General features: G+C 50.3%; 1 protein-coding gene across 2 annotated transcripts in view; it reads right to left on the bottom strand.

Annotated features, from left to right (window-relative positions):
- PTDSS2 (phosphatidylserine synthase 2) overlaps nt 1-13,516 on the bottom strand; it is a 33,828-nt gene extending 20,312 nt beyond the window's left edge. Inside the window, exons 1-2 of one of the 2 annotated variants that reach the window (XM_064659870.1) lie at nt 13,218-13,516; nt 4,703-4,804 (exon numbers count right to left, since the gene is read on the bottom strand). In XM_064659870.1, coding sequence (XP_064515940.1) covers nt 4,703-4,804; nt 13,218-13,405 — 290 coding nt within the window. In that variant the 5' untranslated portion in view covers nt 13,406-13,516. Of the gene's footprint in view, nt 1-4,702; nt 4,805-6,094; nt 6,115-13,217 lie in introns of those variants that run through there. The other variant, XM_064659872.1, reaches the window with a different exon arrangement.
- Between the last annotated feature and the right edge of the window lie 657 nt (nt 13,517-14,173).

Raw genomic sequence — 14,173 nt, 5'->3', positions numbered from 1 at the left:
TGCTGGCTGAAGGGATGGATAATTGGGAAATAGCTCATTCCCTGTTTGCAGCAAATGATGCAACCCCTGACTGCAAATGAAATGGCTCAGCCTGCGGGAGCCACAGAAAATGCCCAATAATTCTGCTGTCAGAGAGAAAAATGTTGCAAACCAAAAGCAATGGGAGACTGTTCACACTTTAAACGTGTCAAAAATTCCATTCAAAACAGAAAACTGAAGGATTTACGACACTTATTTTACAACATTCACCTCCGAGTGCAAATGTTTGTGCTTCCTGAAAATAAATATGGGGTTTAGTTAACAGATGTAACTCAGTTACTTTGCTTGCTTTAAACACTGGGAAGCTCACCAGAATTAGCTGCTGAATGGACCTGTGAATAGACAGTTCCATGGGGATTTCCAGAGGTCTGGATGGCAAAACCCTTTCAGCTGATCTCAAATAATGAGAATATTCTGCATTTTGAGTCATAGTTGTATTTGTCGTGGAACAGCCTGCACTGTGTGAGGTGTGACAACCCCACCTCTGCTCACAGCCTGGACCCCTCAGCCCATGGGTCGTTTTCCCAAAGCTCCAATTCAAATCCCGAATTCAAACCACCACAGGAACTTAGCTGTGCTCCTTCTAAAACCCATTCCCAGCCCATAAAACACGCTGGAGATTCAGATATATTAATTTACTTCAAGTTCACCACGGCAAGTCTGGAAGCAAATCCCAAATTCTCAAATAGCCACATCGTCTTCATTATATTTTGGGGGTTTTTTTGCAGTGGTAACTAAATTTTCCCCCTTAACATCATTAATCTGTCTCCTCAGGAAGCTTCCAAGGCCTGACCAGCAGCCTGGCCTAGAGGCAGGAAGGCTCCAGGACCTGAGAGGGGGTTTCCTCTCCTCGCCTGGATGGACACACAGGCAGTGGTTTTCCCTGAGCAGCAGATCAGGAAGGCACGAAGCAGTAAACCTGTGCCTGCAAAAATCATTTCAGCACTCGACCAAACAATGAAGGGAGAACCTGGCAGCAGCTTCACTGGTACAAACAAAGCTCTTGTTTGTGCTCAGAGTCGACTCAGAGACACGGGACAATGAAGCCTGTCTGTGAGGAGCTGTGTAAGGTCCTTTGTCCTGGCTCCCACTCCCTTGTCCCCTCCTGGGCTGGAGCCACGCTGGCAACAGCTGGTACGACCCACAGGCCCTGGAAAAGGAGGTCTGGTCTCTTTGGTACCTCAATTCCTCTGTGGGGGTTCAGCCCCAGCAGCTGGAGATCACCCACAGATCCCTGGATGCGTCCCCACGGAAAGCAGGGATTGCCAAAAACTACATAAGAGACATTTCATGGCTTGAAATTCAACTTACAACCCTGGAGCACACAGGTGCTTTGAAACCTGAATGTGTTTTATATGGGAAAAAATAAAAAATCCATTTTTTTCCCCAGGATGCCTTGCTCAGCATTCAAAATATTTGGGAGCTGTGGATTTCTTCCACAGCCATGGTGTGCAAAAGAGGTGCTGAATGTTCATTTGGCTTCTCTCTGAGATGGAGCTCAGTCCTGTCCCTCCCAAGTGCTTGAACAGAGGACAAGGGGGCAGTTGTCAGTCGGGATGGGCTATTCCAAGGAACTGGGGGGGAATAAAAGTCCCATGGATCAGACAGGTCTGCAGCACAACACCTCTCTGCCTAACAAAGGAAATGTTCCACTGTCCTTACAGCAGAGGCAGTTTAATCACATATATAATAGGATCACATGTGGGATCCTAATGAACTCCTGATTAGATCTACATATAAAAGATTTCCATAAACCCTACCATTAAAAGAAATAATCCACCTCTAATTGTTTAATTGCCCTGGCCTGCTGCAGGAAGGAAAACGTCTCTGGGACGTCAGACAGATGCAAACACAAATCTCAGCTACAGACACCACACCCCATGAGCTCAGAGGTCCCTGCCCTCACATGGGTTTTGTCCATCACTTCTCCTGTGACTTATTCCATGACACCACCACTCATCCTGCTCCTGTCAGTGACTGGATGGAGCATTTTTATAGGGTAAGATAATCCTGATTTTACAGGGAGAAGGTGGGAGCCTCACATGACTCCAGTCTGGGAAACTGGAGTTTAGTGCCAGCAAAATTTGGGAACTTCACCTCAATTTACTGCTCTGAGCACCTTCTGCACCTCAGCCAGAGCATGGAAACAAAGGAGGCTGGAGGGCTTGGAAGTGTGTACTTAGGATCTGCACCTACCCCCAAACACTGCTCCACTGTCAGTGTGCAGGAGGTGGAAATAAAACCCCATGACAGCTTCAGACCCTGCTCAGTGGTGCCAAAACCACTCCTGGTCATTAGGCAGCAAGTGTTCCCATGAAGTACCAGCACACAGGGACAGCCTCGTGCTGGCCAGGATTTGAAATCAAAATACAGCTCAGCATCAGGACTGACAAAGATCTCGGGCCGGGATAAGGGATTTTGAGTTATGGAAGCAAAAATAAAAATTCTGTGAAAATTTGGGCCTGTGGATATACTTATGCACGCTGTGACCATCTCATCCTGCTCTGAAATGCCTGGTTTTGTTCAGACATACACTTAAATATATCTTTTTCTTGTTCAGATTTACACTTAAAGAGCCAGGAACACTCTGAGAGCAGCAGGCTCCCAGATGCTGGAGAAGGGAAGGTACGGGGATTGAGCTGGAATCCTTCAATTAGGATGGTGCTAAACTTGTTGTAGCACCTCAGAGAGCTCAGTAAAGAGGCTCATAGAGGGACTGGGATTGGGGCTGTCCTGTGCAGGGCCAGGAGATGGACTTTGATCCTTGTGAGTCCCTTCCAGCTCTGGATATTCCATGATTCAACTGAGACCAGAGTTCCCTGAAAATGGGCTCGGCATAAGGAGCATGTGGAACAGCACAGCCACGTCCACCCCTTCCAGGAATCAGGGCCAAGGCAGCAGGCAAAGCCTGGGAAAGGCCCACAGGACTCGTGGTTATGCCTGCACTGATCTTTAGCTTGGAAAAAGGGATAATCTGGCCAAGTCAACTACTCTTGGAGCTTGAATGGTCGACAACAGCCTAAGGGAGCAGCACGAGCGGGAACACAGATGTATAAAACATGAAATATTTGGAAGACCGTGTCCAATCCTCAGGATGCTGCTTTTCAAGGATTTTTTTTTTTTTTGTGACAGCCAGAATTCCACGGCCAGAGCAGCAGAAGTGACCAAAGCCCACTTGCTGCCCCTTCCCTGGTATGATGCTGTAGGTTGATTTTAACAGCCGGGCACGTCATTCCCCTCACTGAACAGGCAGAAAACAACCAGTGTTTCCCCAGAGAAAGGCTCACCTGCTGGCTAATCTTCCCTGGGTTTGTTTTGATTAAGGCAGTGAAGGCTCTAAGCTCAATAATAAGATATTCCACTGAGTCACCTCAGCTCTGTGTTACTCCCTGAGGATGTGTTATCACTTCTCCTTCAGCTTTTCCCCTTCCCAGCTTCCAACGGCCATTCCAGAGCATGTCACGCCTCCAGCCTGGACTCCCTCATTTAGAAGGGGGAATAAAATGGCATTTGTTCACACAGAAGCCTTCCAGAACCTTTCCCAGCCCCGGGCAGTTTCCAGCTTGTTCCATTTCACCCCCACGTGTAAAATCCCAGCACTCGGGTGGGCACAGGGCAAGTTCCACCAGCCCCAGCTCTTGTGTAACTGCCAGAACAACCAGGATTATCTCAGGAAATATCCCAACTCCTGCATCTCCAGGACAACAAACATTATATCCTGAGTCACTTCAGAAATGTACAAAAATAGGAGGAAACCCTTTAACAGCAAGAGGAAAAAAACTGTTATATTTAAGAAACCAGACTGGAAGAAAACAATGATTTTCACATTTCCAGCAAAGGATGCTTTGCAGTATATTTTTAAAACATATAATAATATAATGGCCAGTCTTCGCGAGCGAAGATTTTGGGAAAGGTCATTAACCCTTCCAGCCTGCGCAGTGGATTTTTTTAGGTGAGACACAGCGTGCGCTGAACTGAGCCCACCCTTTAGTCCTGAGGTTCATCTGCCGGGGCCGAGCAAAGCTTGGACAGTGGCAGTGAGGTCCCCAGGATGTAGGTTTGTTTAGAGTGACCTTCTCTTAGGTGGATTGCCTACCAAGGCTGACGAGCTCCACCTGCCCAGGGGGCCGGGAATCGAACCCGGGTCGCAGTGGTGAGAGTCAGGCACTCTAACCACTAGACCACCAGAGGCCCTGATCTTTTAAAACATACCTAGCTTTTTAAAACACCACTTTTCTACATACTATTTCTTCCCTACTGTAGTGAAAAAGAGGAGAAATTCAACCACACTGAATCAGTTTAAACTGCAGTAGAAGCAGACCACACACATAAGACTCATCTCATTCTTGTTTCCCTTTGGGCTACGAGCCCTCGTGGCAATTTTCAACAACAAACAGTGATCTGTGCTGAAATCCTGAACATCATTTTAAAAAAAGGCACTCGAGTCAGAGAAATTTAGTCATTTAGAAATTATGGTTATTTTAAGGAAAGGTTATTTTAAGAGAGGGGGTTTTTAAACCCCACCACACGACGGCCACAGGCGTGACAGTGACACTAAACTTATGATTGGTTTTGTAACTTTGTAAGGGTCCAGGCACTTCAGTGAGGGGAGTGCAGAGGCTCCAAAAACACGCCTGAGAACCCCCCCTGCTCGGTTATTTACCTCTTGGTGTTGTAGGCTGTGTCCTGGGGAGTCTCCTCCAGCAAGGTCACGTAGCCCAGCGCACACGTGAGGATGAACAGGACTGTTAAGGTGTGAGCTCTCCTAAAATCCAGAAGAGAGAAGATTGGCATCAAAAAGCAGAAAGAATTACATCTCCCCCCACCCTGCCAGTGCAGCCTCAGGAGGCCAAATGCACAGAGAGCAGGCAGGAATACTGAGGTTTTCTGTATTGTACAGCACAGGGGGCTGAATTTACAGTGGCACCGCATGTGAACTGCAGCAGCAACTTTGAAAACAACAGCACTGGATCTAAACACCTCCAGGTCTCTCCTCTGGTTTGGCAGGTCCATACCTGACAGTGCTGCTCTGTTTCACAGCCTACCCATAAAAACTGAAGCAGAGTGAACAGACCCTTAAGACTAACCAAATTCACTCCAAACGTGGGAATCACACAACAAAAACTAGTCATTTAAAAAAAAAAATATTTAAAAAATCTCTAAAGAAGAACAGCTGCAACTGTAAGAATTCCAGTGCTGCCTCGAGATGCCTGATTTCCAGGGATTCCTGCAGTTTCAGTGCACTGAGCACAAGGGGTTTGCATGGGAACAGCCTCGTCAGTAAAGCTGGGTGGTTATTCCACACCAGTAAAACATCCCCATCCGTAGGTTTATATGGATTTTGGCAAAGCACTCAAGAAGAAATTCTTCTGGCACAGGTTGCCCAGGGAAGCTGTGGCTGCCCCATCCCTGGAAGAGTCCAAGGCCAGGTTGGACGGGGCTTGGAGCAACCTGGGCTAGTGGAAGGTGTCCCTGCCCTTGGCAGGGGTTGGAAGTGGATGAACTTTAAGGTCCCTTCCCACCCAAAGCATTCCAGGATGACACACACCCCCTACACCCACCAATCACCACACAGTGAGCATTCTTAAAACATCCAAATCTTCTTCTACATAAAGTTAAAAATTCCCTTCCTAATGAGAAGCCATTCATTGTTTTCAGTGGAAAACATCTCCAGTCATAGATGGGAAGCATCTGGGCATGTAAACATGATAAAGGCTTGAGTTCTGGCTTAAAGGACCACAAGATCTGTTATCACAAAGGATTAAAACAACCCAGGTATACAGAACAAGCTCAGAAAGGAGAAAAAGTGTGAAAGAAGGTGCCTGTATGTGGCATATTTGGCTCTATTTCCATTTTCTTTATGTTTTTTAACCGCAGCTCACATTCCCTTTCCATGTCACTGCCAACAGATCACCAGGAATTTCCAAGCCATCCACTGACTGACCTTCAACCGACTCCCCAGCAACCCACCCAAAACTGCTCTGCAAGTCAAAGAAAGGCTGATTTTGAATGAAAAAATTCCACCCTAATCCAAACACCCCACCCTGGAAAATACCTCATAAGCAGGCACAGTCCTCTTCCTCCACTGCTAAGGGAGAGCTTGGCATTGAACACTATCCTTCCTGAGGGCACGGAATAACCAGGACCAAAAAAAAAAGACAAGGATCTGCAAGTGTTTTCACAATTAGCAAGGACTCAAGGTGTGAAAACCCAGGCAGAAAAGGTTTTGGAGCCCTGTGAGCTCCTGCTCGGCAGCTGCATCTTCCCGGGCGCCGGGACAGGTGATTCAGCCATGGAACACTCCTGTGACGTGATGCCTGTCCTGGATCCTGCAGGAGCTGGAAAACTGAACACCCTCCTCTCCCAGGAGGCAGGACAGCCGGGACTGAACTCACGCTCCAATCACACCACACTCTGCTTTTATATGTGTATATAATTGACATAAAACTCTTGTATTTTGATCAGCAAAGAGGTTACGTTAACTCGAGGCTATTTTTATATTTTATATGCCTTGTTTCACTGCTTATTTTTGAAACCCGTGTCTAAGAGGCTACAGAAATAAATCTGGAAATGCTGTCTCACACCTTACCATTTCACCACCTGAACACCTACACAAAATCAGTTCTTTTTCCAATGTGCCGAGTGTCGCACAAATTGCCAAAAAAAAAAATCAGTTATTACACGTCCTCACGTGGATAAACACCTTGAGAAACTCCTCTACCAGCACAAGGATGATCTAGTTCCGTTCCTTGCCTGTGGCACGGGGAAGGGTTGGTGCTGGAGAGCCTCATACACCCCGTTTTCCAGCTACTTTTGGTGCCACAGCCATCAATCTGAAACCCAACCAGCTGCCCCGTTTAGGGAGAAACAAGAGGCTGAACTCCAGCTGCAGCCAGATCCCCTTGCAGCAGGTTTTCAAGGTGGTTGGTCAGTCATGGAAAGGTGCTTTCAGCACACGAAATCCAGGATTGAAAGACTTTTGGAGACGGGTTTGTCTCCTGGGAAGAGCAAGTTGGCAGCTCTGATGGAGAGCTGTGAGTAGCGACACAGCGATGAGAGCCCCACATAAATCTACCTTAGAGGGGGAAAAGAACGGAAATACAGAGGCACACCACGTCTTCCCACAGCCTGGGAGGTAAAAAAAAATAAAACAAAAAGGAGCAGCACGTGGAAGTGCTCGTCCCAGCGAAGCCAGGATGGATTTCACGGCACAAAGGGATTGTTTTCATCTCCGCACACGCTGTAAAACAACACACCAGAGGAAGACAAGCTGAGAACATCCCAGCGAGGTAAGCACGGCAGGAATTACGTGGAAAGGCTTATGTTCTCCTGGCCTGGAGCCCGGGAGGCTGAAAAGAGCTGAGCTGGCCAGACCGGGAAACTTCCCCTCGGGATCACACAGGAGTTCGGGCAACACGCACGAGGCGAAGGGGGCACAAACTGCAGCCAGTTCTGGGAGGTTTCACGTCCAAAACTCTGCACACAAAAATATGTAAGGCCAGGGAGAGGATTTACAACAAACACACCGGAGTTCTAAAAAGCTGGAAAATTAAGTAGCTTAGTTTTCTGCCTTTCGATGCTGCATATGTGTCTCTTTCCCACTGAAAAAATTGGGACATTGAAGTGAAATAAATTAGGTTTGTTTTTACGAAATCCACTTGCCCTGCTCATTCAAACACGCAGCAAGAGCAATTTCAGCAGCAGCAGCAGCCAAAACACCTCTCCCACACCGCTGCTCACAAAAAAAGAAGTGGGTTTTCTTTCCCCGGTTAACGGGATTAAGTTTGATCCCAACTTCTCTTTTTCATGCTAAGTCATTCTCCTGTCACACGGAGAAACTGCAAGGAAATGACTATCAGCGCCTTTGTTTTCCAAATTAAGCCCGTGACACAAACGACCTAAGAAAATGGTTTAAACACCTCTTTTTTGGGGGGAGATTGGGGCAGATCCCTGGATGGAAAGGGGGGAATTAACACCCCGTTGGCCTCGTTCAATCTCCCACAAAGTAAAATCAGCTTGAGCAGGGGCCGCACCCTTGTTATCCACTGCTTGTTTGTCACAAATGACGCAACAACTCCATTAAACACAACAACAATCACTGGAACACAATGCAAAGAATTTATTTATTAATATTTTGGTCGGTTCTCTTAAGTGGAACGAAATTCCGAAGGAGAGCCAGTCTAGTTTGCCCCTTGGGTTTAAAAAGTTTCCTTAATTGCTGCTGCTGGGGAAAGAATCTGTCAGCAAACTCAATTAGTCCCATCAGCAACTTTTTCATTATTTATTTCTTCATTCCAAATAATGACTGTCATAAAAGCATATCTGAGAGAGGGTTTTTTTGTAAATGGATGTCAGAGCTCTCTGTACCCTCCACGAACCAACACAACCAGCTGGGAATTCTAAGAAAATATGGCAAACAGCAGAACAAACCCACCCCTCCAACAGCAGCAGAGGGTTTGTGTGAAGAATAAGACACAGGCAGACACACCAATTTTAAACCAACCAATATTTTGACACGCAAAATTAAGATCACAGTTGAAACTGTTGGGATGGAGAGAGTGCCTGGAAACCTTCAACAGAAATCCAACCATACAAACATCCCTGTTGGTTTTTAAGCTGCAGGCTGCGTTTTAAAACCTGTTTAAACTCTCGGAGTTGATAAAACAGTCCCTATTCTTAGAGCAGCCACACGTCTTGGGCACATCCACGAAGTCACACGACGCCGATTAAATTTCCCTACGGGCTCGGGACACTCCAAAATAGCACCGGGCATTTTCCTTGCCGTGAGCCGGTGCCTCTCCTCAAACAAACCCAGGGACAGGGACCTCCAGAGAACGAGGACCACCGGACAACAGCAAAGCTCTGGCAAATCAGGCGTTTTCCTTCTAACCAGGAGGAAGGACCAAGGTCTCCGATGTTTCCGAAGTTCTACAGAGCCCAGAAGTTCCCCAAATGCTCCAATTTCAATTATTGAGCATTTTCATATTTAAACCTGTAGGAATCTGTGTTCCAGGTGTTAGCTTAGAGCAGTTCCACTGGGACAGGTGACCAGGAATTACGGGTAACACACTTGAAGCACATTTTTTTCCCTTAAAACTTCGGGAGCACGTTTACAAAAAAAAGCACAATATAGAAAATTAACGCCCAGGTGGGGCATTAAACTCTCACAGGCTCTCTGCACAAAGATATTCCGTCTGCACTTCCAGCTCACTTGGCAGAACTATGCAATCCTATCCTTTCGGGAAAGGGCAGTGCCATTCCCATAGAACGCAATTCCCAGGACAAAGCTCCCCTCATCCACAAGCAGTGGGATTGCACAAGGCCTGGATGTCCCAGCTCCCTGGCCCTGCCAGCATATTCCCACAGGCTGGAAAAGCATGGCTGGGTGACCCAGGGCTCTGGAGCAACGTTCCCCTGCTCCAGACAAGCAACGTGCTCCAGCGTGGTGAATCCCAAGCAGGCAGTTCAGGGATTTTGGAATCCCAAAACTGCCCCCTTAAAGAATGGAAAAATCCACACAATGTTCAGTTCCCAGCAAGCTCAAGGAATGCTGTCTTGGAAGTGCCACAGCCAGCCTCCAGGAGAAGGCAGTCCCTGCCTGCCTGAGGATCTTCTGTCTCCCTAATCTCTCTTCCGGATAAATCCCCACCTCTTCCTCCAGACCTGCCCTTAGCAAATCCTGAGAGGTGTTTTCACAGATAAGAACAATCTCCATAAGGAATGTTTGGGTTTGAACGCCAATCCCATCTTTCCAAAACCAGCTGGTTTGCCCACACACATCCTCGTTTCCAAGGCCATCTGGGAAGACTCTCACAACACCGAATAAACCGAGAGGAACACGCCGGCAGAGGCTGCAAATTCCACGCTCTGTGCACCAAACAGGCTGAAATAATTCCCACAAACACTGTATCAGCCCAAAGGATCACTGCCATTCCCTCTTTTTGCCTTCTTTTCCTATTTATTTTAACTTCCTGAGCTCCACAGATCTCTGCTGCCACGCCACACAACCTTAGGAACATCACGCCCGTGTGATGGCAAAATGGAATTATTAACGTGAGAGACAAAAAAAACTCATTCATAATCAAGAGGTGACGTTAAACCAATCAAATCCAAATTAAAGTAAGGCTCAGGGAAAGCAATTAACCCACAGAGTCACAGCGTGGTGGCAAAGGCACATCTGGCACCTCCCAGCATCCTCAAATCACGACTGGGTGGATGTTTTCCTGGAAGACCTGCTTTTGTTGAAGGCAAGCTATGAAATGTATACAGAAGTCAAGACAACACAGAAATTTTAGGAGAAAAATCATACACAATGTCCAGCTACTTGATCCCTTCATCTAAATGATTCCTTCCCTTGGCATTCACTAGCATCAAAAGGAGCTGCCAGGCCACACTGACTGAGCAAGTTCCCTCAGCGGAGTATTTTCCAGCCCCGAGTCGTTTATGTGGAATAAGAACAGAGATATTAGCACACAACTGGTTTTCCAAAGTTTCAAACAGATCTGAAGAGCAGGAAGCCAGCTAGGAAGCTCCACCTTTCCCAGTGATCACATTTATATAGCAGGAAAATCACCTCTGCAAACTGAACTGCTCCAGGAATGATTTCTGACTCTGTTTACAGGTCCCAAATCCTTTAATTCTTCCAAACAGAGCAAGCCACGGGGGTAACCTCATCCCTAACTTCTGGACTTCGAAGAGAAGGTACATTCCATGCTTTTCCAAAGTCAGAGCATCCTCACAAATTCCCCTTTCCTGTAGCCACCTCCACATCACGAGAAGAGTCCCAAGGGTCACAGGAAGACAATAATTTCTCTGGATAATCTTTATACTCGTACACTTTAAGAACTGAGTCATTGCCAAAGGATACTCTGTCACGCACAGGGCAAAAGGAACACCAGGAAAAGCCTTGGGACTTCTCCAAGCGTTTAAACTCCTGCCTGCCAGCAAAAGTTACTAGGGAAAAGAAAAATCGGATAAACAGGGAAGTTAAGGAGCAACTCAACACACTTGTCCCTGCTGCCCTCCTGGAAGGGACCACCCGACACAGGGAAGCTCCTGAGAGAACAAGGCACATCCAGATTTCCAAATGAACAACCCACATGGACACACTGACTGCCTTACAGCATTTATCCTGGGATGACAGACAGCCCTGCCACCACCACGGACAGGTGCAACGAGGTGAGATCCTACAGCAAAAAAAATCAGCATTCTAAAGCCTCACAAAACACCTGGCAAGAGCCACCTGAAGTAGAGAGTAAGGAAAGGACACTTTTACCCATTTTCCATTTATAGGATGGCACCAGGACCCAACGATTCACTCGGCCTACACGTGCTGTGCTCTCCAGGGAAGGTCCTCTTGTCCCCAGGACCACGATGTGCCTCGGCTACACCCAACTGTCGGGGCTCTGCAGAGATCCCACTGGGATCCAGCAGCATCCCAGTGCTCCTTTGCAGCTTGCACTGGCAGGAACGTCACCTACTTCACCGGGATCAACACCCTCGGTGCCGCTGCTGCCCAGATTGGCAGGGTGAGAGCCAAGTGCCCTCCCCTCCCGCTCCTCCATGACAGGCTCCAGCCAAATCCCAGCGCCCTCAGCTCGTATTCCAAAGGAGCCTCTGCAGTGTCAGCTTGGTTTCCTTCACCAAGAAGGACGTGTGTTCAGCACAAGCAGAAAATTCACGTGTGTGTGCAGAGGGGATTTGTGGAACGACTCCAGCAAGGATGGGATTTAGGAGCACTTTTCCAGGTACAAACACACCACTTCCTGCAAGGACTGAATGCAAGGACAAAAAGCTGGTTTTCTCTGCTGGCCCAACACCGTCAGCTGTGGGTTTCTGCACCCGTTTTATGGGCCAAGACACATGAAAACACAACAGGACTGGGGCACGACAACTTCAGCTGTCTGCCAGGATTACTGGGAAGAACACGGATGGAAAAAGCCTCTTCCAAGACTGAGGGGGAGGGGAGAAGGAGGTGGGGTTCACACAAACAATGCTGGTAGCTGGAATCAAGCAGAAATGTTTGCCTGCAGACAGTGGGCCCCCAGGGTGCTGGAAAACACCTCCAGAGCACTCACCGAGTGGGATATGGGGAAGCTCTAAGGGTCCTGCTCCTGGAGGGGCTGGGACCAGGATTGGGAAAGGAGGTGACATGACCTAAAGCCAGCCCTGTTAAATTGCCAGGAAAACACCCTCAGCCTATTCCAGCACCAGTACCAGCTAAGTCAGAGCAACGTGAACAGCGGATAACGGGCAGTAACTCCTTTAATTTCCCCTGCCAGACCCCCTGCCCATATCCCATACTTCAGGCTCCCATAGATACCCCATTTCTCAGTGACCCCCCCATAGCCCATTCCTCAGCCCCCCATATCCAACTCTCCAGCCTCCCTTATCCTATTCCTGCATCCCCCTCGTATCCCATTCCTCAGTGTCCAGCAGCCAGACCCCCTCTATCCTGTTCCTCAGTGCCCCCTCCATATCCTATTGCCCAGCCCCCTCTATCCTACACCTCAGTGTCCTCCATCCTTCAGACCCCCCATATTATCCCATTCCTCAGTCCTCCCCCTCTATCCCATTCCTCAGTTCCCCCCCATATCCAATTCCTCAGTGTCCCCCCTCCCATATTTCACTCTGCAGCCCTTCCTCTATCCTACTCTGCAGTGTCCCCCCTCCCATATCCCCTTGCTCAGCTCCCCCTGTCCTATTCCTCAGTGTCCTCTCCCATATCCCATTGCTCAGCCCCCCTCTATCCTATTCCTCAGTGCCCTCTCCCATATCCCATTGCTCAGCCCCCCTCTATCCTATTCCTCAGTGACCCTGCCCCATATCCCATTGCTCAGCCCCCCTCTATCCTATTCCTCAGTGTCCCTGCCCCATATGCCATTGCTCAGCCCCCCTCTATCCTATTCCTCAGTGTCCCTGCCCCATATCCCATTGCTCAGCCCCCCTCTATCCTATTCCTCAGTGTCCCTGCCCCATATCCCATTGCTCAGCCCCCCTCTATCCTATTCCTCAGTGTCCCTGCCTCATATCCCACTGCTCAGCCCCCCTCTATCCTATTCCTCAGTGTCCCTGCCCCATATCCCATCCCTAAGACCACCCCCCATATCCCATTCTTCGTTCCCCCCCATCCCCGCGGAGGAGCCCCCGGCGGACCCCTCCCGCGGGGCGCCTCTCACCAGAAGAACGTGTTGGTGCCGTCGTCGTACACCTCGGACTCGGTGCTGCGGCGGTGGCCGCTGCCGTCCCGCTCGGCCCCGGGGGCTCCGCCGTTGGGATGCGGCGGCGGCGGCGGCGGCCCCGGCTGTTCCTCCAGCGCGGCCTTGCCCAGGGCCCCGCCGTGCACCCGCCGGTCGCCGCGCCTCATGGCGGCGGGTGGGAGCGGGGCGAGGGGACGGCGGGAGGGGACCCGGGGGACACACGGCGGGTCGGGCCGGGACCGGGCAGGGACGGGCAGGGACCGGGGGGGGGGGGAGCTGAAAGTGACGCGGCACGCGCGCGACCCCGCGTCGGCGCGTGCGCGGGGCGCCCCGCCGGGGGAGGGCGGGGCCGGGCGGGGCGTCCCCCCGTTGCTGGGGCAACCGCCCGTCGCGCCACCGGCGCGCCCGCCAGGCGGCGCCACCGCCGCCAGGTCACGTGTCCCGTCCCGTCCCCCCCCCCCCCCCCCTCAGGCGCCCCCTCATGGGGGGGTCCTGGTGCCCCTCAGCCGCCCCTCACAGGGGTCCCGGTGCCCCTCAGGGTGGGGGTCCCAGTGCTCCTCAGCCGCCCCTCACAGGGGTCCCAGAGTCCCTCAGGGTTGGGGTCCCAGTGCTCCTCAGCCGCCCCTCACAGGGGTCCCAGAGTCCCTCAGGGTTGGGGTCCCAGTGCCCCTCAGCCGCCCCTCACAGGGGTCCCAGAACCCCTCAGAGCATGGGTCCCATTGCCCTTTATGGGGGCACCCCCAGTGCCCTTCACAGGGGGCCCAGAATCCCTCAGGGTGGGGGTCTCGATGCCCCTCAGCCGCCCCTCACAGGGGCCCCAGAGTCCCTCAGGGCAGGGGTCCCATTGCCCTTTATGGGGGCACCCCCAGTGCCCCTCACAGGGGTCCCAGAGTCCCTCAGGGTGGAGGTCTCGGTGCCCCTCAGCCGCCCCTCAC

The sequence above is a fragment of the Pseudopipra pipra genome, chromosome 6 (genome assembly GCF_036250125.1).
Source record: "Pseudopipra pipra isolate bDixPip1 chromosome 6, bDixPip1.hap1, whole genome shotgun sequence".
Taxonomy (NCBI): Eukaryota; Metazoa; Chordata; class Aves; order Passeriformes; family Pipridae; genus Pseudopipra; species Pseudopipra pipra.
This window is presented reverse-complemented; position numbering and strand designations above follow the sequence as displayed.